The sequence below is a fragment of the Montipora foliosa genome, chromosome 8 (assembly GCF_036669935.1).
Source record: "Montipora foliosa isolate CH-2021 chromosome 8, ASM3666993v2, whole genome shotgun sequence".
NCBI lineage: Eukaryota > Metazoa > Cnidaria > Anthozoa > Scleractinia > Acroporidae > Montipora > Montipora foliosa.
In genome coordinates, this window is record NC_090876.1 from 9,408,489 (window position 1) to 9,433,488 (window position 25,000).

The window sequence follows — 25,000 nt, forward strand, 5'->3', positions numbered from 1 at the left end:
CTAATTTCAGAGATTTAAGTTCTCGACGATTCTTAAACCGTGGATAAAGCAGTTTTAAGCATATTTCAATCACTTATTACGTGTTATACGGATCCGTGAAGTGAATTTCTCAATGTCATAACTGTACTATAGTCGTAGCGTCCGCGGGTCGATTCACCTAGGAGCGAAAGTTGTATCTATGGGTGGGGCAAAGTGTCCTCTTCACGTTGACTGAATTTGGTCCCAAGGGAATAAAAGGAAGGAATGTCATGCAGTTAAAACCTTGTACAGGACCCCCAACAAGACACAGGATGCCCAAATTGCGTCACGTGGTAAAGCTCGGGGGCCTTTCTAGCAATATATGATATGATGGGATAGCTTAACTTTTGACTTTCTAAGGTTACTTGGCTTGTCAAATGGGGTTAGAGTTGTACACACTTACAGGACTTGGGTGTCTCGTTTTTAAGCTACGGTGCTGAAATTTGGCAGGCAGGTGCGTCTCGCACTGGCAGACAATTCTAGTTGGGTCTGGAGGATCACCATAATGGCCAATTTTGGAATGTGGCTAACCCTAGCATAAATACTTTCCTCCCTGACCGTGTCATGTTGATGAGCCATCTAAAACCACACCTATGTGTTATGTTTGAGCTGGGCTTACGTATAAGATATTGGAGTGAATTTTTTGGAAGTTAGCAAGGGCAGGCCTGGAAGGCTTTATTGAACAGGCCTCTTGAACCTACACTCTTTGAAGGTGAATCGTCAGCAGGGCCGTAGCCAGAAAAAAGTTATGACTGAGGCAATGTCCATGGTTAAATTCTCTACGTAGGGATTCTAGGTGTTTATGATGAGTAGATTTTAAAGACAACGCTGGAATCACCCTTTATTTTAAAGAATCACGAAAAAAATGACTGAGGCAAGTGCCTCGGTTTGCGTCATACTGGCTACGGCCCTGGTCAGGACCTATCCCTGTCAGAGGTCTGTCCCAAGTTGGGTCTCAAGTCATGTATAGGGGGACCTCTCAGTCACAGGTTGACTGGAGGCTAGTGCTTTTACATGGTCAACTTGCCACAACTGGCCGGTCAGGTAGGCTGCGAAGGCATGACCCGATCTCTTGGACCTGGATTGACCATAGGGTGGTCGTGAATCACCTAAGCCGTACCTACAGGCTGGTTTTCCTCAGGATAAGGGGAAGTATTCTGTTCCATAACGGCACAGCAGTAGTTATATGAGAAAACAAGTTATCTGTTTGTCTCAGTAAACAAATTTATAGTTGCTAAAGAAACTGTGGTGCTGCGTCGGTTGGAGAGTGAAACGTGTTGATAGGGGTCGAATTACCACCGTGAATGATTTGGAATGCTGATATTTTGAGTGTTAGCCGTTTGTCAGAGCAAAATGATTTGATTTCGCTCTGACAAAGGGCTAACGCTCGAAACGTCAGCTTTCCAAATCGTTCACAGTGGTAATTCGACCTCTATCAACATGTTTGAGAAAACCAAATTTATCTGATTGTTTGCGTCCTTCACTTTTAGAAAAAATCACTTTGGCCTCATTTGCTTTTTATATTGGGGTTCTATGAGGCCCTCCCAGGGGTTTTGGGGAACAAGGGAACATGGCTAATTTGAACTGGGGAACAATGTCAAAATATTTTTAGGGAACAAGGGAACAAAAACAGTTTTAGGGGTCAAAAAGCTGGGAACAAGTTTGAAAGTAATTTGGGGAACAAGGGAACACAAGCAAATATTTAAAGGATCAAGGAGCCAAACCCCCCTTCCCTCCTGGGAGGGCCTCTTCTATGGATAGGCAAATTTACACGGTTGGGAACATTGTATTCTTCTGTTACCTAGCCTGCCTTTGGGAGAAGAAAACGGAATACAATAAAATACTTCAAACCACATCATGATAATTCCGTAGAAGACTCGACTGACCTTCAAATAGACTTGGACAATCTGTGTGACTGGGCTACTCTAAACGAATTAGACTTTCAGCCGAAGAAATGTGTGAATCTTCGTATCTCACGAAAACTCTGTAGCTTTGACCGTGTCTACATCATCAACAGAATGGACCAATTAAAGTGCGTGTCATCCCAAAGAGATCTTGGAGTGGCAGTTACAAAAAACTTATCGTGGAACGACCATATTGAACAGATATCAGCAAAGGCTAACAAAATGCTTGGCTTCATAAAGAGAAACTGTTCCCGAGACTTACCTAGTAACGCCCTTAAGGCTCTTTATTTAGCTCTAGTCAGATCCCACTTGGGGTATTGTTGTCAATTGTGGGCCCCTCAGTCTGTTATTAGAAATATATTACTTATTGAATCCATTCAACGTAGGACCACTAAATTTCTATGCAAATACCCGAACGCTAGCTACAAGGAAAGACTTGTGCTTTTGAATCTATTACCACTAAATTATTGGTTGGAATACTTAGACTTAGTCTTTTTCTTTAAGTGTAAAAATGGCTTGCTTGCTATTGATTTATGCAAATACGTTACATTTGCTACTGGTTCTACAAGGCGTGGCTCCTCTGGTTTAAATTTAAAGTATGACTGCATTCCAAGAACGTCTAGTTTTAGAGATACTTATTTCATACCTATAGTCAATACTTGGAATGCTTTACCCAATAATATCAAGGGCATCACCATTCTTAGTACTTTTAAAAGTAAGCTAAAGGCTTTCTTTTTAGAGAGGTTAAGGTTAGTCTTTGATCAGGATAACATAAGATCTTATAAGATTGCATGCCCAAAATGTCGTAGTATAAGAACTTTAACTGTGTGCTCGTGTTAATTGACGTTTTTCACTCTACTCTAACTGTAACAATTGTTTTTTTGTTTTTTTTTAATTAATGGCTTATGGGGTTGGTTAGGGACGTATTTTTCACTGGGGGTGGGTTGGGTGGCTTAACCTTGTAGGGGACTTCGTGTCCTTTTGTTCTGTCCACCTAGTATTGCATATTGCATACTGAATCTGTAAATAAATAAATAAATAAATAAATAAATGAAACAAACATATCATAGCAGGTCAACTTATGATACATACATACTTTAATGAAGCAATATTGCCCGTAGGGCTTTTCAATAGTCATTTACAAGTTCAAAATGGCATAAAACTACTACATGATGTCTAGATTTTACATTACAGTGATTTATAAATAAAAGTTGCAAAAAATATATTCATTTTTCAACATTTCCGATAAGGATGCCTTGAACCCCTTGAGGATGGGTACTTGCTTTAGGCTGCTGCATAAGTTATTTCACAATTTTGTTGAACGGTAGTGAAAGGTAGGGTGGGGCATTTAGCGAGTTCATGCATTTATATGCATGATAGTTTTTATAGTAGTATTCTGATAAACTTCGTAACAATTACATATATGTTCAGGATTCAAAGTGAAAGCTGTTGTGAAACAGCAACGGCAGGCTGCCACTTTTCACAAGAAATTTCTCATATTCTAACTTGTCTCTCTCTTCTGGGAAGTTACTTCATATAACTGTGTAGACAACAGGCAAGAATTGAGCTAAAATCAAACAACTTTCTTTGACTTCTGGAAAAACGCAAATTTTAGCCTGACATTTGCTGTAAACATGATACTAAAACCCCTCATTGATAAACACATGGCACCCAATAGATCGCAGGGTGTCCAAATTTCGTCACGTGATAGAACTCTGCAAGACCTTTCCACAATATACGATATTATGGGCTAACTTCACTTTTAACCTTTAGGGGTCACTTGGGCCGGTAAATCCTGTGAAAGTTTTACACCCACACAAGACCTCAGGTTCTCCGAAGTTGAGTAGAAAAGTCCCCGCGAATTTTAACACTAAATTTTGAGCTACGGGGGCGAAACTTGGCACGCACCTGCGGAGGGCCTTGAAGAGTCAGCACAAGAAATCCGGGGGGAATTGTGCCCAAAAAACCGGGTTTTCAAGGGTGTAGGTGCCTTACCTTGGCAAGGTGGGGCAAAATGGACCCCATAGCAGGATGCCCCCTTGGAGCGCGCATGTTCCTGGCGTGGTCCGGGGAACATCTCCCATCCGGGGGGAGATAAGGCCCGAAAACCACCTGTGTTCTGGAACGTGGGGCCTTCCCTGGGAGACCTAAAGCGGCGCCGACCCCATGGCTAGATTCCCCCCGCAATCAACAACAATAATAAAAACGTTAGCGCATCAAAACGTGGTTTCGGCCATTTCGAAACTTGTTGATCCCTCAAATTTGAGCATCATATAGATGTCAATAGCACGCGACTGACTAACCGCGATCAAATAACCGAAGCGGATTTTGAGTAGACTCTAATACTGTGTATGAAATCAAGTGAACTTTCCAACGGAGTCAACTTCTCGTCATTAGTATTTGATTTCCTCCAAAATCTCACGAGTAGTTAAGACGTGACATAATTATCTTTAAAAAGGACCACGGAGACGAATGGAAACTACACAAAAAGGTGAATAACACTCCACAAAAAAAAAAAGGCCTGCAATGGACTAGAAGTCCAAAACACACCATAGCACGTCCGACCTCCATGAACGACTCATCATTTCGACAGATCAAAGCTCAAAACCTTTTATTTTATTTCAATACTCTAATTATTTTTACAGTCAAATAACTGAAAATAAACGCAATTAGACCAAATTGTATTTTCGATTTCTCCCACAAAAAACTGCTAGGTGAATAACGTACTATAGTACAGTGGAACCTAGATATTGAACGAACCTCTATTTAACGAAGTCCTCGATATAACGAACGATATTCTATGTCCCGGCCAAAGTTACAGTAAGAGGTATGGAATAGAACCTCGATATAACGAACCTCAATGTAACGAATTCTTCGATATAACGAAAATAATCTGGAAGCCCAAACGTAAAATCTACCTCTATATAACGAATTACAATGTCAACACGCGACAGAAGATAAACGCTGAACAGATCAACAGTCATCTGGTAAAGAGACAGCAACCTTTCAGTCAACGGCTTATTATATGTCATTGTCTCTTATTAGTTCTATTAACTTCTTCACTTTCGAAGGCTTCTTGTAATATATCAAGAGATTATGAAGGTAAGAGAAGTAATCCCTGATACTGGCTCTATTCCCATCGTAATCCCTCTTAGGTTATTTTTAGATATCAATTTTCCCGCGGATAATGTTACCGCGCGCGTTACGTGGAAATTTCGTGGAGAAGGAAAAATGCAGCAAATTCTGTACGATGCCATTGTCCGTTTTCAAAATTGAGTTTCATGGCCTGATAAAATTAATTGTCTGTAAGATACAGGTTTCAAACATACATCCTTGGAATTGCTTAACTGTCTAGTTTACAGTGATACCAATTTGAAGAATTTCCAATCTATCAAACCGTGTTAAATAATTTTGACAGAGGCAGATATGTTTACCTTGGTTGCATTGCTTTTGTCCATTTTAGTGCGCACGTTCTCATCGTCTACAAAATTCTGTCGCTTACAAAACTCGTCCCTGTCACGATACAGTTTGCAATCATACATTCACTCCGATACCAATTTTACGATTGTCTAATGTCGGAAACCGTGTTAAATAATTTTGAAAGAGGGAGAGCTATATTTTACGCGTGCGTTGCAAATTGACTTCAATCCGATCTTACGGTTTTAAAAATTTTTATCGTGCGGTCAATTGGAATTTTCATGTCATGTGTGGTACTGTTTGAAAGCGTCAGCTGTCTAATTAACGAATATCATAGAATTAAGTCACCATAGTTTAAGTCCGCTAAGAAAATCGAGAACGCGTTGACCAAGTCAGGAATATGTTATTTCATTGTGTACAAAATTCTGTCGGCTATAAAACTCGTTACTTTCAAGATACAAGATGCAAAGATATATCATTCAAATCGCTTAACTGTGTTGTTTACAGTGACTCCAATTTCAACACTGTCCAATGTACGAAACCGAGTTTAATAATTTTGAAAGATGCAGGTATATTTAACATGCGTGCTTTGCAAATTGACTTCCATCCGATACCACTTGTTCATACATTTTTATCGCACTGTCTGTTCAAGTTTTCCTTTCATGTCTGATATCTGTCTAATTTATGAATATCTAAGAATTAAGTCGTCATATTTTAATCCCGCGAAGAAAATCAAGAACGCGTTAACCAAGTCAGCGATATATTACTTGTTGACTGTAGTCTGCGAATTGCCAATGTTTACAACATTCTGTCGCTTATAAAACTCGATCCTTTCAAGATACAGGTTTCAAACATCTATAACTGAAATTGCTTAACTGTCTAGTTTTCAATGATACCACATTCAATGTTGTGCCATATACGAAACCGTGTTAAATCTTTTTTTAAGGAGACAGCTATATTTAACATATGTGCTTTGCAAATTCACTTGAATCCGATAACACGGGTTCAAAATTTTTTATCCGACGCTTGATTCAAGTCTTCCTTTCATGTTTGGTACTGTTGTAGAGCTCTATCTGTCTTCTTCATCACCATATAAGAATTAAGTCATCACATTTTAATCCCGCAAAGGAAACCAAGAATGCATTTATTAAAGTCAGAGAGATCGTACTTATCGAGTATAGTCTTCCATTTGCCATTCTGTATAAAATCCTGTCGGTTACATAACTCGTTCCTTCCACTGAAGATACAGGTTTCAAAACATAAGTCATTGAAATCGCTTAACTCTGTAGTCAAGAAGTCACGTTCGTCCACAAAATGTATGATGTATATACGCGTTTGTCTCAACATCCTACGCCATTTTTGTTTGATGGTAAATCGCGAACGACGCGAATCATTGCGTGGGAATTCGCTCAGCTGTCAACATTGGTAAAAATGGGGACATGTGATTGGCTATCAGTTAACCCTCGTGGGAATACCGGATCTCACAGGAGATCTAAAAATAACTTAAGAGGGATTACGATGGGAATAGGGCCAGTATGAGGGATTACTTCTCTTACCTCATAATCTCTTGAATATATTGAATACGTAGCCGGAAATTCTATTCCAATGCCCTTGTTTCTCCTTTTGCCAGTCACTTCCACTGAGATTTGTCCTCCTTGTTTTAAAAACAAGTGAAATACACGTGACAGTGTCAATGGCACATGACCCACGATCTGCAACGTCCCTCCTTGATCTTGAATCCGTTTAACGGCAACAGCATTGGTTTCGTGTGGGTTATCATCATTAACTATGACCTCGATATAACGAAAAGTTTGTTCGTTTCCCCTCAAGTTTGTTGCATCGAGGTTTTTGATATAACGAACCCTCGATTTAACGAACAATATTGGCCGGTCCCCAGCGACTTCGTTAAATCGAGGTTCCACTGTACGCGACTCCAGACGTAGCGATCCAATAACTATGTTTTTACGATCCTAAATCCGCCAGAGAACCGCTAAAAACGCTCTGGTTTCAATTTTATGCTCATTTCTCAATCATAGAACTTAAATTTCTCCCACAAATTTGCCCGTTATAAAACTGCCCGGTGAATAACGTACTATAGTACACGACTCCAGCCATAGCGATCCAATAACTATGTTTTACGGTCGGAAATTGGCCAGAGAACCGCTAAAAACGCTCTGATCTCAATTTTATGCTCATTTCTCAATCATAGAACTTAAAAAGAATGCCAATTTGGCCAAATTGCATTTTCGATTTTCCCCACAGATTTGCTCCTCATAAAATCACCCGGTGAAAAACGTACTATAGTACGCGACTCAAGTCATAGCGATCCAATAACTATGTTTTTACGATCCGAAATACGCCAGAGAACCGCTAAAAACGCTCTGATTTCAATTTTATGCTCATTCCTCAGTCATAAAACTTAAATGAATGCCAATTTGGCCAAATTGTATTTTTGATTTCTCCGCACAAATTTGCTGGTCATACTGACTGCTCGGTGAATACCATGATATAATACCGAATACTGACCTGAAACTATGAGCTAAGAACGCTGCAATTTGGGCTGAGTGGAACATTTTAGGAAATATTCCCCTCGAATATGTCAAAACATGTTTATGTAAGCTAATTCTGATAGCTAAATTCAGTAAATGTATTTCAACTCAAATGTCGTGAAAATATACTGTTCGTCGGGGATTAATTTCCCATTGGAATTTGTACATAGACTACAATAGACTGTCTATATTTACCTACAATTGTAGGTATGTTATCATGTAATACACTGTATTTGAATTACAATACAAATGTCATTCATTCTTTACTCTCCGATTTTCTCTTCGCCCGATAGCCCGCCATCATATCACATTTCCTGTACTATAGTACGTACTATAGCGGGTGATGCCCGCGTAATTTGGTGCACTTTCAGCGGGTATGACCCATAGGGGTTGTGTGAATCGGGTGCACCCGTATTGGAGAGCGGTTATTGTTATGGTCAGCAGATGTGGGAAACAATATATAGCACGTTATGTATGATCCATGACAAGGGGTGATATCAGTGCTACGCGGCCATGATATTCAGTGTAAGGTTATGGCGCTTCACCTCCAGTGGGTTTTTAGTTTCGTCTCTTTGGGTCTCTTTTATGGATTTTTGGTTTTCTTCTCGTGGGAGCACGGGTAACCCAGGCTCACTGTGTGCGTCACGTAGGTATTAAAATATAGAGAACATATGAGGCGAAGTTTAGGTCTGAAAATTTGCTAAAAAATGGAAATAAAAATCGATAAAACTTACCATGTGGTGAGCTGTTGTTGTCTTTAATACGTACACGAAGTTTCGGGAAAAATGGTCCCCGTTCACCTTCCTTCATAGTATAGTGACAAGGTAGGAGACAGAAGCCAGCTTAAGGACTCCGGTCGACCCAAAACAAGCACGATTTTTTTCGTGAAAATCGAATCCAGTCGCTAAATAAACACGCCAGGTTCGTAGAACAGGAATTTCTCTAAACCATGAATCTACTGAAGCATCTCCAGATAGCAAAGCAAAGCCACCAGGCTCCGTAGAACTTGTAAGTTGACCTGCTAAACTGGCCGCCCGAAAGCGTTGTCCTCGCGAAGTGTCCAATTCAAAATGGCACTGAACTCGGGACGCCTGGTGACGAGGGGAATATATGTCCCCCTGGAGGGAGGGGAATCCCAGATTGCTCTGGGAGTTTTGTTTTTAGCAATTTGGGACTCCCCTCCCTCCAGAACTTACGCCTGGTGACGAGGGGAATATATGTCCCCCTGGAGGGAGGGGAGTCCCAGATTGTTCTGGGAGTTTTGTTTTAAGCAATTTGGGACTCCCCTCCCTCCAGAACTTATTATACTCGTCACCAGGCGTCCCGAGGTCAGTGCCATTTTGAATTGGACACTTCGCGAGGACAACGCTTTCGGGCGGCAATTTTAGCAGGTCAACTTACAAGTTCTACGGAGCCTGGTGGCTTCGCGTTGCTACCTGGAGATGCTTCAGTGGATTCATGGTTTAGAGAAATTCCTGTTCCACGAACCTGGCGTGTTTATTTAGCGACTGGATTCGATTTTCACGAAAAAAATCGTGCTTGTTTTGGGTCGACCGGAGTCCTTAAGCTGGCTTCTGTCTCCTACCTTGTCACTATACTATGAAGGAAGGTGAACGGGGACCATTTTTCCCGAAACTTCGTGTACGTATTAAAGTCAACAACGGCTCGCCACATGGTAAGTTTTATCGATTTTTATTTCCATTTTTTAGCAAATTTTCAGATCCAAACTTCGCCTCCTATGTTCTCTATATTTTAATACCTACGTGACGCACACAGTGAGCCTGGGTTACCTGTGGTGGGAGCTTGGTCCACTAACCATATGACCTGCGCATGCGTATTGCTAAAACTGAAATCTCGACGAAAATCACTCTCGCAATTTTTAGAATTGTGAATTTTCAGTCCGGTTATGTTTTCAATCATTTTTTTAATGTTTCTGCTCACGAATTTCAGTATTGGTCTTTCCAACCGCAGGTCAGTGGACAGTGAAGCCCGGTAGTCTTCTTGGCTGATTCATTCTTTTGTTCGGTCTTTTCAACGGCAAACCTCGCAGCTAATTAATTTAGATTACGACATTCAATTACAAAAAAGGGAGACAATCAGAATTCAAAACTTCAAACTACTAAGTACAAACGGTTCAGTGACTGATGCCGTGAATGAGTTCTCGATTGTTCTGATCTAGTAAAAACAACGCGTTACCGGTTGACCTGACTGGCAAGAATCATTAAACACCTTTTTTGTTGTGATAACAGTTGCTTTTTTACCACGATTATAAAAAAGGCTAAAGTTACGAAAAGTTTTAAGGAGCCAAAACGTTTTCGACCGTACGGTCATCATCAGTGGTACATGGTGGAAATTTACATACAACCTGGTTTCAGTTGTTCGATTAAGTTATTCCCAAGTGGAACAGTTTCGCGATAAAATAATTTACTTGTTTGTTTACGGTTCGTTTCTCGCAAGTAATTAGCAGGCCCTCCATTATTTTCCTCCAAAAGGTGGTTTTCTCGAGTTCGGTGCACGCAATATTCCATGTGTATGCATGGGTTGGATGTTTTGCGAGGTGACGGGCTGGCTCGGATTTATGAGACTTCTCTTGTTCTGCCTTTCCGCCTGGCTCAGTTGGTTGAGCACCGGGTGGCCATGCGGGAGATCGTGAGTTCGACTCCGGCCGGACCAACACTCAGGGTCTTTAAATAACGGAGGAGAAAGTGCTGCCTTTGTAATTACATCCGCAAATGGTTAGACTTTCCACATGTGCACTTGGCACGATCCAATTTTCTTTTTGGATTTCAATAACACTTGTTAAGATCTGCTTTCCTGCATATTCATAAACCGTGCAAAAATGCCCTTGAATTAGTAGGCATCGTCTTAAATATGCAGCAAGTTTTGCCGCCCCGTTGCGTGAAGTACTCGTTCTGATCTGAGGCCAACTGCTTATCCAATTTAAAAAAACTTGAACACCACATGACAACCAAGAGATCGATATATTTATTTGTGATTTTTTTTCATCGGGCTGATCGCATGATCATAGCGTTCTGCCTGAGGCCAAAGAATAGTGACGATAAAGCTCTCAACTGTACGATAATCCATCAAAATTACTGACAAAACAGTCAAATATACATATCCTGTAAAAGGCTAACATTTCGTGGTTGCGAAGTCTCATTAAAGAATTGCCGTTATGGATCCATCCAAACGCAATTTGCTGAAATATACCTCATCGTCAATCGATCAAACTTCATGCCGTCGACAAGATGAAATTCAGTAGTGATTTTTGACAGCACCTCTTTAAAAGACTAAAGAATTTCAAATTTATTTGTAAAGCTATCTTTTATCAACTAAGTTTAATTTGCCTGAACTATTTTAAAATCTTGCATTTATGGTAGTATTAACAACACAACTTTGAGTTAATTTGCCCTGCTGTCCATCAGAACTTAGATAATACTGTCTATGAAAGGACTTCAAATCTTCGCATTTATAGACCGATGATCAGATCACTTTAGTTATTGCAATTTAATTTGTTTTTACTTTGCTGAATTCTTCATACAGAGATGTTATCAGAGTCGGAACAACATGCATTCAGTCGATGATTGAGTAACTCAATTCGGATTTTGGAAAAAACAACTTTTTCATTAAGCATTGGTGCGGGGGTGCATTTTGTTAAAAACAGTATAGTATATTAAAATAAAAACTATTTTATTAGTTATTTCAAAATGGCGCACTACTGATTTTGTTCCAAAACTCTTTTTTGTCACACTGATTAGATCTTTCATGACTGGCGCCTTCGCGTCTAGTTTTGTTTTTAGCTCGCAGAGTGAGGTTAGTGCGGGTCATTGGACATGTTTAATGAAGTGATTGGGTGCCAAGCCATGCCCTTATTTAGAATGATCATTGCTGTCAATCTCGGCCTTATAACGACGCCACTACTTTCACCACACCCAGATCAGAAGCAAACTCGACAACGATCAAACAAGACTAAAATGGAAGAAGAAGAGGGAATACCTTTGAAACACTCAGAACTCCCAGAAGCCATTGAGAAAATGAAGGATGACTGCTTAAAGTTCACAGAGCAACTGACTGATCTTAAGCATCCTTTTCGACGTAACCCAGGCGAAGGCCCGACACCCAATCTTAAAATTGATCAAATCTATGTCAATTTGGCAATGCATGAAGGCAGAGCTGGCCATATCTTTGCGAAAGACAGAAGGGAACAACTTAAAGAATACCCGCCTGATTCCAAGAACTGCGTCTATGCCAAACCAGAGGATGTTATTAACAAAGAACACAAGAACGTCCTTGTTGTTGGACGTCCTGGCATAGGAAAGACGTTGCTCAGCACAATGATTGCTCGAAGGTGGGCATCTGGTGAAGCGTTCAGTGGAGATCAGAATGACAAAACAAACGTTGTTGTTGTGTTCCTCATGAAATTCAGGCGATTTACAAGCAATCTAGTGCTTAGTCTCCGTGAACTGTTGGCTAAATCAGAAACAGTTGAGCAGTTGTATGATTCTATGTGGAATTTTGTTGTTAAACACCCAAGCCGAGTTCTTTTTATTTTTGACGGAGTCGATCGATTTTCTGCGAAAGAGGATATCGCTGGAAAAGACCACACATGTTACAAGAATGGCTTGGAGGAGAAGATGCCTGTTTCCGCTTTATTTAACAAACTAGCCAGAGGACAACTTCTTCCTGGTCTAAACATAATCACAACAACAAGACCAACGGCAGTCCCCTGTATTGCAGATGTGAACTTCGATAGAACAGTCGAAATCCTCGGATTTACTTTGGAAGAGATTGAAGAATACGTCGAAAAGTTTACACATGGTATTCACAACGCAAAGGACAAAATTTGGGGACACATTAAGTCGAACATGAACCTGTTTTCATTGTGCTACATTCCAGTGAACTGTTTTCTGATTTGTTCTTGTCTTCTGGAAATTATCAGTCTCACTGATACAGAACACACCCGGCTCCTTACAAGAATGACTGAGATTTACACGGTGGTTGTAAAGATTCTCTTCTTTAAGCACAACCGGCAAAGCAGCGCTCAAGGTAACCCGAGTCTCAAAGATTACTTGTACTTGCCGTTTAACAAGCTCCCAGATGATCACAAAGAAATTTTCAAGCGACTGGGAGAAATTGCTTTTGAGGGAATAAAACAAGGAAGATTGCTGTTGGAGTCAAGCGAAGTCAGTGGTTTGGAAGATTGTGGACTTCTTCACAGATTGCCAGACGCCAAATCCCGTTTTAATGAGCCGCCGAAAGCCCAATACTGCTTTACGCATTTAACATTGCAAGAATTCTTCGCTGCAAAAAATGTTGTGGAGTCCTTGAGTAAAAGGGAACTCGAAAACTTTGTGTTAACACACATTAACGATGGTGCATGGCAAATGGTGCTGCAGTTTGTGGCTGGATTACTCGGGGCTGATCCAAACACAGAGAGCTCAAACAGCGACATTTTTATCAAACTGCTTCCAATGTCGACTGAGAAGAAATCCGAACGGGAACTGATGATGGCTTCCGACTTACCAAAGGAAAAAACACTGACCTGTTGGCCAGCTAGTAGAAAAGACAAACAGCTAGCACTGAACTTATGTAAGTGTTTGTACGAGATTGATGATGAAAAACAGCAGGCAGTGTTACAAAACAAAATTGAGCAAATTGGCTTTAACGTCGTAGATTTTAGTTGGTGTTCACTCGGGCCTGTTGACTTTGCTGCTGTCTCGCATTTCTTAGAAAATGCTTCGGGAGTTTTGAGTATGAATTTATGGGGGAATGATCTTGGTTCATTGGGTGCAAAAGAAGTGCAAAAGTTTCTTGTCAATACTGGATGCAAACTAAACGGCTTAAACCTCTTTGGTAACAAGTTAACTGATGAAGCAGCCGAGCATTTATCAGCAGCACTCAAGCACAGTAATTGCAAACTAAACTACTTAGACCTCAGTTATAACAAGTTAACTGATGAAGGAGCCGAGCATTTATCAGCGGCACTAAAGCACAGTAATTGCAAACTAAACAGCTTAAACCTCAGGTATAACAAGTTAACTGATAAAGCAGCCGAGCATTTATCAGCAGCACTAAAGCACAGTAATTGCAAACTAAACAGATTAAACCTCATGCATAACAATATAACTGATGAAGCCGCCTTCACTGAATCAGTTGAGCATATTAATTGCAAAGTTTTTGTTTGAATAAACTTAAACCCTAAAAACACGCAGTCGTTTCATTTCGATGTTTTTTAGCTTACGAAATTGAAAGTTTGTAGTTAGGACGGTAACTAAATCAGTACGAGAAAAACTGAAGCTTAAAACATTTCAACCCGTTGAATATATAAAAGGAACCATGGATTCGTCAAAGCTTTTTTAAATAACAAAATTATTATAGGTTCAAAATGATAACAGAGGAATGAACAATACAAGAGCAACAAAGTCAAACAAATTTGACAGTAAATTTTGTTTATTAGATTGTGACATAGTACAAGCAATTTCATTTACAATTCAGCTTACCAAAAATAGCTTCACCAAGACAACATATCCAACTATTTCGTAAACCAAACAACGTTTTTTGAAGTGTCCATGGTCTCTGTGTAAAACATTTCAAAGCTCAGCTCCTTGCACTTCTTTCCCAATGAACCTTTGATTATTTAATACTTAAGTTACTTGAATTTGTACTGATAATTTCTTTAGTTTCATTCTTTTAGTTGTACTATTTGTAAATCCATTGTAAACTGATAGCAGAGGATCGTGTTTCAAAGGCGCCATCGAGTATATTTTTCTTGTAAATATTGGTTTTGGTGGAAAACAAAAAAATGCTGAGTTGATATTCAACTACTTTGCTGATGTCATCTACGGATCCAAATGAACCAATCAAAAAGAAGTTTTGTGTTTCAATTAACCAATCACAAAGAGACTGAAAAAGTGTCTTGTTTTCTAAGAGGTCCAACTCTGGACTGAAATGAACCAATCAGGAGAGTTGAGGTGAAATTTGGATCCTAACTTTCACAGATTTTCACTAAATGTGAAAAAATTTTAATACTAGTAACCACACCACAGGGTGGTGCTATAAAGGGTAGTAAAGAAAGTAGTTGCCCTTCAGGGAAGACAACACTGAAATAGTTTAAAAGTTTGTAAATAATATTTCAACCTTTACTTTTTAATTGCTTTGTAATTATTATCAATACAAAACCAAAGATTTGTCAAAATGCATGCTTGAAATTGTTTGCAAGTAATAGCTCATACTCTGAGGATTCTCGGTAACATTTGTAAAAGTAGTTGTGGTTTAATTAAAATTTTGAGATGATGAATTTTGTGTCTTTGTATGAATTGCCTCACTTTGTCGTGTCACTTTGTCTGTGTTTTGAGTCCTACTCCCCCAAAAATGATTCATTTGAAAATACAAAAACCCGAAAGAAACTCCACCTTTAGTAATTTATTCCTTTTGCCATTTTAACCCGAAGGTTAACTTGAATACATCCTAATATAAACACGTAGGAGGGAGAAAGACCCGACGTTAGCTATTCCCAACACACCAGCTCCGGTTTTACACCCCTCCCTCAACAATACCTCTTTGCATGCAAGCGAGGCTGTGATATAGTACCATGACCCCACCCACGATAGGAGGAGTTGTGACTTTACAGAAGAAAACGCAGGAATTTCGTATTTTTTTGTTACCTTCGTTTTTCTTTTCGGCCAGATTCTGCAATGTTATGACTTTATCATCATTCGTGCATACAAATCCCCTCCCCTCCCCACCGGTACACGAGTTAGAAGAAGGCCCAGACCCTGGCACCATTGCAGTTGAGTTACAGAAGAATCAGCAAGCGAAATCGCGGGACTTCAGTCTTGAGATAGATTATCGCGGTTTAAATGGAATGTGAAATTTCCACCAGGAAGCAAAAATGTTTCTTTCTCATGTTTCGTTTGGATAGTCTGGAGTCCTCTTCATGATATTTTCATCGTGGTTTATTTGCCCTTGTGTAAATCGAACAGTCCTGTGCTCTTCAGAGGAAAAATAAGAAGCAGATGGACTCGGAAAGCCATGTTGGAATAGAGCTCCAACAAGACAACAAGATCCCCAATAAATCATGCAAATTTGGCAAAGTAGTTGTTGGAATCACAGGAGCCACAGCACTCGGAATTGTTCTTGTCAATGTACCGTTGGTCACGCAAGCTCTGAGAAAAATTTGCCTTCCTTATGTGCCAACGACAGAGAGACAAGTTACTAATATTATAAAGATGGCAAAAACCTCTAGAAGGCAAGGATCGACGATGGTGGACTTAGGCAGTGGGGATGGGAGAGTGGCAAGTCTTCTTTATATTATGCGTCATTTTTCGCTCCATATGGCGCCTTTGCATGTCCGAGTCACGTGACCTTTTCAATCATTGTCAGATATGGTCCTGATACAAAATAGTTGCCAGAAATGGAAAGAGCGTGATGTAATTTGTAGAAATGCCAATCAGGCAATATGAAAAATACCATAATACTTGTACTCTTTGTTTGCCCTTCAGACTTGGGACTAACAATGGTCCCAAGAGAAACTGGAAACAATGCTTATGCAAAATTTTGGAGAGAAAACAAAGAGCACTAGGGTTTTTTTGAGGCCACTGACGTTTAGGTGAGATATTTTACAGTGATTTTAATGCTTAAAAAATTGACTGAGATTTATATGGAAAACAGCTGCTGGATTGCAAGCTAGCCTGCTTGCAGGTGTTAGATGTTGTTGTTTCGCCATGAAACACTATCAGATGCCATATTGGAAGAATGTGGGATAGGTCTGGGCCCTGTGACAAAACGATGGGGCCCGGCCCAGACCTAGCCGCGGAAATTCCAAGATGGGGACCTCACTACGAATTCCAGTTTTTTCGACCATCCATACGCATACGCGTTGATGGACGTAGAAGCAAGACCCCAGCTCGTCAGTGCGCAAACACTATGATAATAGACACGCTCGCAGGATTCCGGATGACCTTCACAATTGTCTTAAGGTGTTGAAAAAATGCCAGAACAAGTTTGATTGTCTTGTTAATGAGATGTTACTCATTAAACAATTACGACTGTGTTTAAAAGTACAAGCAGACTCAATTCGCGCTAAGGTCTTTGTCTAACTCATGCAAATTAATGACTCTGGACTCTTAGTTTCTCTTGAGATCGTATATTTAATTTAGTTTCCCTTGACAATGGCGCCAAGATGTCGCCAAAACGTCGGACGCTTTTATCATTTAATGGTTTTTGCCAGTATATGTTTATCTAAATCATTGTTAAACTTTCAAACCACTGTAAAATCTGACATTTCTGGCATCAATTTTGTACCAGGACCATTTTTATAATTGACAAGGTCATGCAAAAAGCCTCTTCACCAACAAATAAAAGGATGATGATGATAAAACAGGCCTTCTTACTTCAATTTTCTCAAATGACTGCAAAACCATTAATGATCATTTATTTTTATCATTGATAATTATTACGTACGTGGATGTGGTTTTGTTCAAATAATTTATGTGCCGAGTTTGGCACATAGGAACATGGCATTGTTCTATTCCCAAAATTGTGGCTGTGTCTGTCGACACATCCTATTACATAGTGTTTTAGCATCTTTAAGTATATGGTACAACTTTAGAGCCCCTTGGTTAGGGTGAGACTAATAGCTCCTAAACTGCCTATCAATGAACTTTGATTTTTGACTCACTGGCAGGTATTTGCTGCTGCTAGACATGGTTACCAAGCTCATGGGTATGAACTAAATCATTGGCTGGTTTGGTATTCAAAACTACAGGCCAGGTTACAAGGAGTGCATAAGAATGCCACATTTTCCAGAGCTAACTTGTGGAAGGTGAGAAATCCTCTTGACTCCAGGCATTAGAGTGGTCTTATCTAGAATCTGGTGGGCTATAGTGGAAATTTCTACTTAACCATTACTTGACAAGGGCCCCGTGAGACAATAAAGTATTATTGTAAGAATCCTCTTCATGATAGCGTGTGTAGCAGGCGTTTCAGTACCAGCAATGATTTTGTGCAGTCCAGCTGTGCCAAAGTCAGGGCAAAAACAAATTTTGCAGGACAACAGATGAGCGCAAAGAGAAGTTAAAGCTGAATGGAAATGGTGACTTTGTTACCCTTGTAAAAATAATAAATACAAAGTAGTAAAAAAATAATGATGTCATCTTTGCTTTGAAAAGAGGACTGGCTGTGTGAATTTTGTAACTTGTTCTGTAAGTGTTTTTAGACGAAACGTTTGGTTTAACACACTAAAAGTCCAAGCGATTGTACATTCAACACCAGGGTTTTTGTTTGTTTTGGTGTGGCTTGGGTTAAGGGGTAGTCTGATAATTTCTCTTTCAATTATTCTTGAGCCAACAAGTCAGTGGTATTTCTTTGGTACATTCCAAGAGGACATTATTGTCAGTGATCCTGTTGTTTTACTTACAGGTTAAACTGTCAAACCTTGACATTGTTGTGATATTTGGAGTTGCTGAGATGGTGAGAAACTGATGTTACTATATACATCATGCTTACGAGAGGTGTTTTTCCTTACCTCATCCAGTAGTATGGACAGAAGTGACCAGTGGAATACAACTTTGATACATAATTTGTTTTAGTATTTTTACAGATCAGATTACTTGAAGATTGATTTCTCAGCTTAAAAAGATCTTTCCAGCCAATCACAAACCTTTGTAATGATGTACCCTTAGCGGTGAGATAGCTACCTAGGTCTTTCATGAGATGTGATTTTGGTACTAAAAAGCTCATCTAAAAATGGCCTGGAATCCTTTAAATACTGATGACATAGTTCTAGCATCAGAGTTGTATGCTCCAGGTTGTGGGCTCTTGGTATGGTAATTTTGTCAAGACTTGCCTGGCTAGCAGCAAAGCTGTGAATGTAGCTTTATAAGAATAAGAACTAGATAGGGGTTCTGATGCTACAGATTGGAACATACTTGACCAATCTCCCAGAGAGGCTTTTCAGAAAGACATCACAACACTGTGAGCAAGTAAGAATTTTTATCAGACTTTAAACAAACAGTTATTGAGAACTAGATATATCATGCAATTGGAAGCAAGGCCACCAACAGCAAATCACACTGTAGACTTGGTCCATTCTCTTTTTGGAACAGAGAGCATGTTCTTTAGTAAAAATCCCACAATAAGCAACACATGAGTTTAAATGCAACACATTTTGTTGACTTTTGGCAAAAACATTTCTAGCTTTCTATTTTCCATTTGCCATGGTTCTTACTTCCTCTTGGGATCTTGGACGTTTTGTAGATATTATTTTAAAGTAGACTTTTTCCTGATTAATTTTGGTATTACATGGTTTTATATCTTCAACCTCCCTCTAAATGGTTAAATGATTAATTTTGCTGACACTTTGGTACACACTCTGCAAAGACATCTAATAGTGCTATTTTTTCTTTGAATTACATTTTGACTGTATGTTTCCCTCCCTATTCCCTGTTGGTGAAATAACACTTCAGGGATCCCTAGAAAGGATTATTTGGAATGGTATCCACGTGAATAAGATGTTTAAATCACAAATACATGTTACCTTTTTTAATACACAGATGTCTAAACTTAAAGAGAAATTACATGCGGAGTTGAAAGATGATGCACAAGTTCTTGCATGTTGTTTTCCCTTACCAAACTGGATGCCTGTGAAAGGTATTGAAGAAGGAATGGACAGTGTATGGCTGTACTGGAAAACTTCAGATGCCACAAAAAAAGAAAATTAACTACAACAAGTTATATGTGCTTTTAGAATTAACCAAGAAATGAGCAAGTTACATTTTCTAGAATCCTAAGCAGGGAGGGCTTGGGGAATTTGCATAATATTGGAACTATACTTTGCCCTTGAGTCGACTCCGAATCATAAATAAGTGCGATCTGTTTGATTTAAGAGGTAAGTTGATTATGAAAGTTAGTGAAGTGCTGAGAAATGAACAATCATGCAGTTACTTGTACCTTCTGACAACAGGTTTTGTGCGCTTAAGAAAGGGTTCCATATTTAAAATACATGCTTAGCTTGTTAAGAAAGGTTCTTTATAACTATTTAAATTTAATAGGGAGCAGGGGTGGTGCAGTGTTGAGAGCACTGACACCTCCCACCAATGTGGCCCGGGTTTGACTCCCGGTCCCGGCGTCATATGTGGGTTGAGTTTGTTGTTGGTTCTCTCCTTGTTCCAAGAGGTTTTTCTCCCGGTACTCAGGTTTTCCCCTCGATCTCCTCAAAAACCAACACTGCTAAACTCCAATTTGATCCAGAATTCACAGACACACATGTTGAAGGAGTTCCTGAGCTCTCTTAAGGTGTTCTGTGGGTAAACAAATTCCATTCCCATTTCCATTTCCAAAAACAAAATAATATTGATTCCTTTCTGGACTTGCGATGTCTCCCAGAAAACTATGGCTCAGGAGACCAAAATTAATAGAAATCTTAATTATCTCTGTGTTAGTTATTAAAGATGATAATTTTTATCACTAGGACTAACATACAGTTAATATTAACTGTAAGATTTCCATTTGGTCTTCTAGAGCATGCAGCTTTGTTTGTGAGAGTTCCTTATTTTTCTTGTATTTTAGTGAATGAAGATCATGATGTCTTGTTGTATTTCTCTGTGGTAATAACATAACATCAATCAACAGTCCTTTTATGATGGTATGCCATTGCCTTATTCTTAAAAGATAGAGTCAATATTATTGTCCAGATTAGGTGAAAATGTGATGAGGAAAAAATAGAAACTGCTCTAAACTATAACTCCTAAAAAGTGCTTTATTATTTCCATTATATCATTATTGTACAATGGAGTTAAAATTACTGAAAACTAGACTACATTAAAAGAGATCAGAAACAATGCACGACAGAACCATGTTAAAAAAATGAAGACTTTTAAGAGGAGGATTGACGTCAGCAACCATTCTTAGGACTCGCCGAGTAGGCTCCACCCATAATCACTCAGGCAAATAAAACAACTGTCAGCATTCATAGCTAGTGCATTGTACTTTTTGAGCCATTTTGAAAACTGGAGTTATTGATAATTCTACATTACAGCTTGATTTAAGAAAAAAGATACTCTGACTGATAAATATCATAAGTATACCAGCAATTTGAATATTAAGTAAAGAAGTCCTTCTCAAAATGGAATGAATGGGATGATGACATTTTTCAGTAACCATGCAGCCTTTTTGCACCAAACAGTTTATGAAGTTAATATCCATGAGACTGAGAGAAGTGTCCTGGTCGCAGTAGCATGGTGGCTGTAAATTTTGCTCACTTTAAATTCTTCTGGCACTCATGCAGCACAAGCACAACATCAAGCATCAGGTTCATATCTAGAATGCACGAGGACAAACAATGCAATCAAATCAATTTTGTTCTGTTCTACTGTAGAGCCTGATAAGGTTCTCCTATCAGTAGACCAAATCTTAGTTCCCTTTAGTGTCTTATTCAAAATAATAATAATAATAATTTTATATCATTTATGGCACCTATTCATACATGTTCTAAGCACTGACCAACAAAAGTTAAAAGATAAAAAGTTTAAAGTTAAGAATTTTATTACATATACAATAAAAAACTTAAATTACGTAAAAGAAAGAAAGAAAATAGTTCTAACTATGACTGCAAATCACTTTTTCTCATCTTATCAGTATATACATACCGGTAATTATACAATCTTTTTGTTTCATTTGTTACTGTTCTTGAAATTAATAGATCTGAGAATTATGACAATGCTTTCCTAAACTCTTCAAGCAGAAGGTGTTTGAAGTTGACGTCTCTGGAACTATTAAAAATTATAAATTTGTTCACTTTTAGCCAGTGTCTTTTAGGGGTAAAAATCTTATATTGCCACACCAACCTTCGTAAGACTCCGGTATCTTTTAGGGGTATTTTTGAAAATTTCTGATGATCATCCCCGCCCTACGATATATAAATCTTTAACGCTAAACTTAATTTGTTCAGAAACACGAAGGAAGTTGTGTAAACTATGTCACAGGTAATTGTTACAGGTACATGTCACTGAACATACTTGCGTAAACGACTTCGTAAATCCTTAAGCTGTTCATTCTTTGATGTTAACATCTGTTTCATATTCCTGTACTGAGTTGTCTCATTAAATTTCTTGGCAAGATCCTGTAAAAAGAATTTGAGGAACAGTTTCAAAGTTCTTCTGAAAACTTATGCTAGTGGTTTGCAGTACCACTTGTCCTATGCATACAAGTAGAAAGTGACATACATGTATCTTGGACAAAACCACTGACTCAAATACTCTGTGGTTTGGCCATAGATAGAAGACATTTATGTTTTGTAACTCAATATAATTATGTTCTTTTAACTGTGCTTAAATTGTGCTTAATCATTCTATCAATGGAGTTTAATTTGTCATCATCTCGCACCATGTTACCCCTCCCCCCCCCCCTCCCCCTCTATGATTGTCAGTGAAGATTGAATATTTTCCAACCTCCAGAACCTTTGCAATTACAGAGACTTAATGTAAATCTCTAGACGTGGGTGCAAAACTCAAAGCCTATTCAGAGTAAAAGCAAACCATCTATGAATGAATAATGTTACCAGTTTCTTTGTAGTGTCAATAGTGATTTACAAGGTTAGTACAGTTACCTTTTCAGCCTCCTCAAGATCATGTTGAAGCTTTAATATTTCATGCTGCATAGTTAAAATACAGAGAAATACGCAATTTAAATAATTTGTGCACAAATAACTTCAAGCTAAGAGAAAGGGCAATTTATAGATGTTTGTGCTGCAACTTCCTTAAAGTTAATATCAGCCCAGTAATGGTAACCAATCTGAGCCAATTAACATTTGGACCGATATGTCAACGTGTTGGCCAACAGTCAACTAACATTGTGCAACAGTTGGTTGACCAATGCGTCGGCTGATGCATTGTTAGAATCGGATTCCTTACGATTCCCTATCAAACCACTCTAATAAGACCTAATAAATTTACCGGCATTTTTTCAAATCAGTAAACACTTTTTACCTTACAGTTTGGGAGGCCCGAGTTTTTCTTTTGTCTGCAAAGTCGATATGATAAATAAAAAAATATTCAACGAACATAAACCCAACAACTTCAGCTGATGTGAATTGGTGGTCGCAAAATACATCACTGATGCCAAAGCAACAAACAAAAAGATTTTTGCATGGATCATCAAAAGAACTACTACATGTCCATCACTTACTACATACAAATTACTACTATATATTATTCAGCTGTTTGAGGCAACGGTATTCAATTTAGTGTTGGTTTTTTCAAATCATCCATTTGCTACTGGAAGATGACACTCTTCTTTTGTCATACATGCATCTACATGTAAGCTTACAGTGAAAGCTGAAGAAATTTCTCTTCAAACAACATGGGACTGTCCAGTGACGCTGGGCTTATTTGGAGATCGTGGTTTTGATTTTGACCATGGTCAAACATTTTTCTGTTGGCTTCTGTGGCTGTAAAAGTTTAATTATAAAGAGGGTGGTGAGGGGTATTTTTGTGAAACGTGAACTGCCTTTTTTATTTTCCATGGAATGTGAAATGGCCTTTTTTTCCTCATGAAACATGATTTTGTCAATTACATCTTTGAGAATACTTATCTCTGAAATGACGATTTTGGGCGTAACCGTGTTTAATTCACCGTGAACTGTGGTGTGCTTTTGCTTCATGTTTTTGTTTGTTTGTTTTTTCTCCTTTTATTTTGCGGGAGAAGGAGCCCCAGAAATTATAACAATGGACCGTAAATATAACTTGGCAGAGCAAGATACTATACGACAACTACCAGTACATCTGGATAATTTGCGTGATTCACTGAAACGTGAACCTTTGACACGTGGCCTCGCTAGCCTTTACATGTAACCGTTCTGATAACTTTCTTTATGGCAGATGGCTGTAGCTGTTAACAAATATAAGAAAATTTGTTTATGCGTAAAAAGTTATTTTTTTAAAATGGTGTTTTTATTAGAATCCGTCTTACAAGAAGGGGATCCTCTCCACTAACTAAAACATTCACAAGTCAGCAGGTATTTTGGGGGGAGCGAATTATGTGTGTGTGGATGGCGAGTTAAGGAAAAATCATAAGGAAAAAGTTAGGGTTAGTCTGTAAAATGAGGGGGAGAAATTCACAAAGCAAACTCTCAACCCCACAATAAGGTTAAGAAAAGAAACAAACTCTGTGTGAAATTAAACACTATAATTACAGAAACAGCCAGACAGTACATGTACGAGAAACAGAATCGAGTAGAAGGGATAAACAAATATTTGACCATGGAAATTATTTGTTCTTAAAACAGGAATAATAAATATGAAAAATCTCTACTCGGATAATGCATTTCTCTTGCTCTGATTGGTTTACGCAATCTCGGTTATCAGCTCATATACCTTAGTTTGATCTAATATGGCAAATGATTGCACTACGCGTTGCTACGCTAAAATTATTTTCGACGGCAAGCGAAATTTCTCTCTGAATAAAGCCAAACAAAAAAGCGTTTTTGTGGAAAGTTTGGGTCAATTCCGTCGTTGAGACGTACGTAAAAAGGTAAGAAATGTTTTGTGATGAGCCTGCGTCTCTCTGACCACCAGGTTATCACAACATCGCATCTTCATCAAGTTTTTTCGATTTCGCTCGAATTTGCTCGCTTTTTTTCGCTCGTATTTTGTATTTTCTAAACTTTTGGAGTTTAAGGAATTATTTTAATAAAACAATTATTCTATTCACGCTTGTTGGATATGAGACTGGTTATAGCCAACTCGACGCTACGCGCCTCGTTTGCTTTTCACCATCTCATACTAACGCGTGCTCATGGAGTAATTGTTAATTATCCAGTGCCACGCGGCTATAATATCCAGTGATTTACTCAAGTGGAGGGTGTAAATTGCAGGTTGCAGGTCATTATTTCGCCGTAGCTGAAAAAACCTAAACCTTTACTAATGCTAACATTAGGCCTAAATACTATGCTTTTGATAATCAAGTTAAGCTATGATCCTCGCAGTTACGAACGCGATTTTTACAATTGCGTAAAGAACCGTGAAAAATTCAGGACTTCAACGGGGTTTGAACCCGTGACCTCGCGATACCGGTGCGACGCCCTAACCAATGAGCTATGAAGCCACTGACGTTGGG

At 38.8% G+C, this 25,000-nt stretch overlaps 1 protein-coding gene and 1 long non-coding RNA gene across 4 annotated transcripts in view; one reads left to right on the forward strand and one right to left on the reverse strand.

Moving 5' to 3' along the window:
* Positions 1 to 25,000, forward strand: part of LOC137968957 (ATP synthase subunit C lysine N-methyltransferase-like) — a 112,852-nt gene that overhangs the window by 12,226 nt on the left and 75,626 nt on the right. Inside the window, exons 1-4 of one of the 2 annotated variants that reach the window (XM_068815440.1) lie at positions 15,345 to 16,182; positions 17,574 to 17,711; positions 18,308 to 18,358; positions 19,441 to 19,775. In XM_068815440.1, the coding sequence (XP_068671541.1) occupies positions 15,904 to 16,182; positions 17,574 to 17,711; positions 18,308 to 18,358; positions 19,441 to 19,608 (636 nt within the window). In that variant the 5' untranslated portion in view covers positions 15,345 to 15,903 and the 3' untranslated portion in view covers positions 19,609 to 19,775. Of the gene's footprint in view, positions 1 to 15,344; positions 16,183 to 17,573; positions 17,712 to 18,307; positions 18,359 to 19,440; positions 19,776 to 25,000 lie in introns of those variants that run through there. The other variant, XM_068815441.1, reaches the window with a different exon arrangement.
* Positions 20,502 to 25,000, reverse strand: part of LOC137968958 (uncharacterized) — a 14,802-nt gene continuing 10,303 nt past the window's right edge. The window contains exons 2-5 of one of the 2 annotated variants that reach the window (XR_011116639.1): positions 22,873 to 22,906; positions 22,494 to 22,538; positions 21,904 to 22,007; positions 20,502 to 21,205 (exon numbers count right to left, since the gene is read on the reverse strand). This is a non-coding gene — a long non-coding RNA (uncharacterized lncRNA). Of the gene's footprint in view, positions 21,206 to 21,903; positions 22,008 to 22,493; positions 22,539 to 22,872; positions 24,813 to 25,000 lie in introns of those variants that run through there. The other variant, XR_011116638.1, reaches the window with a different exon arrangement.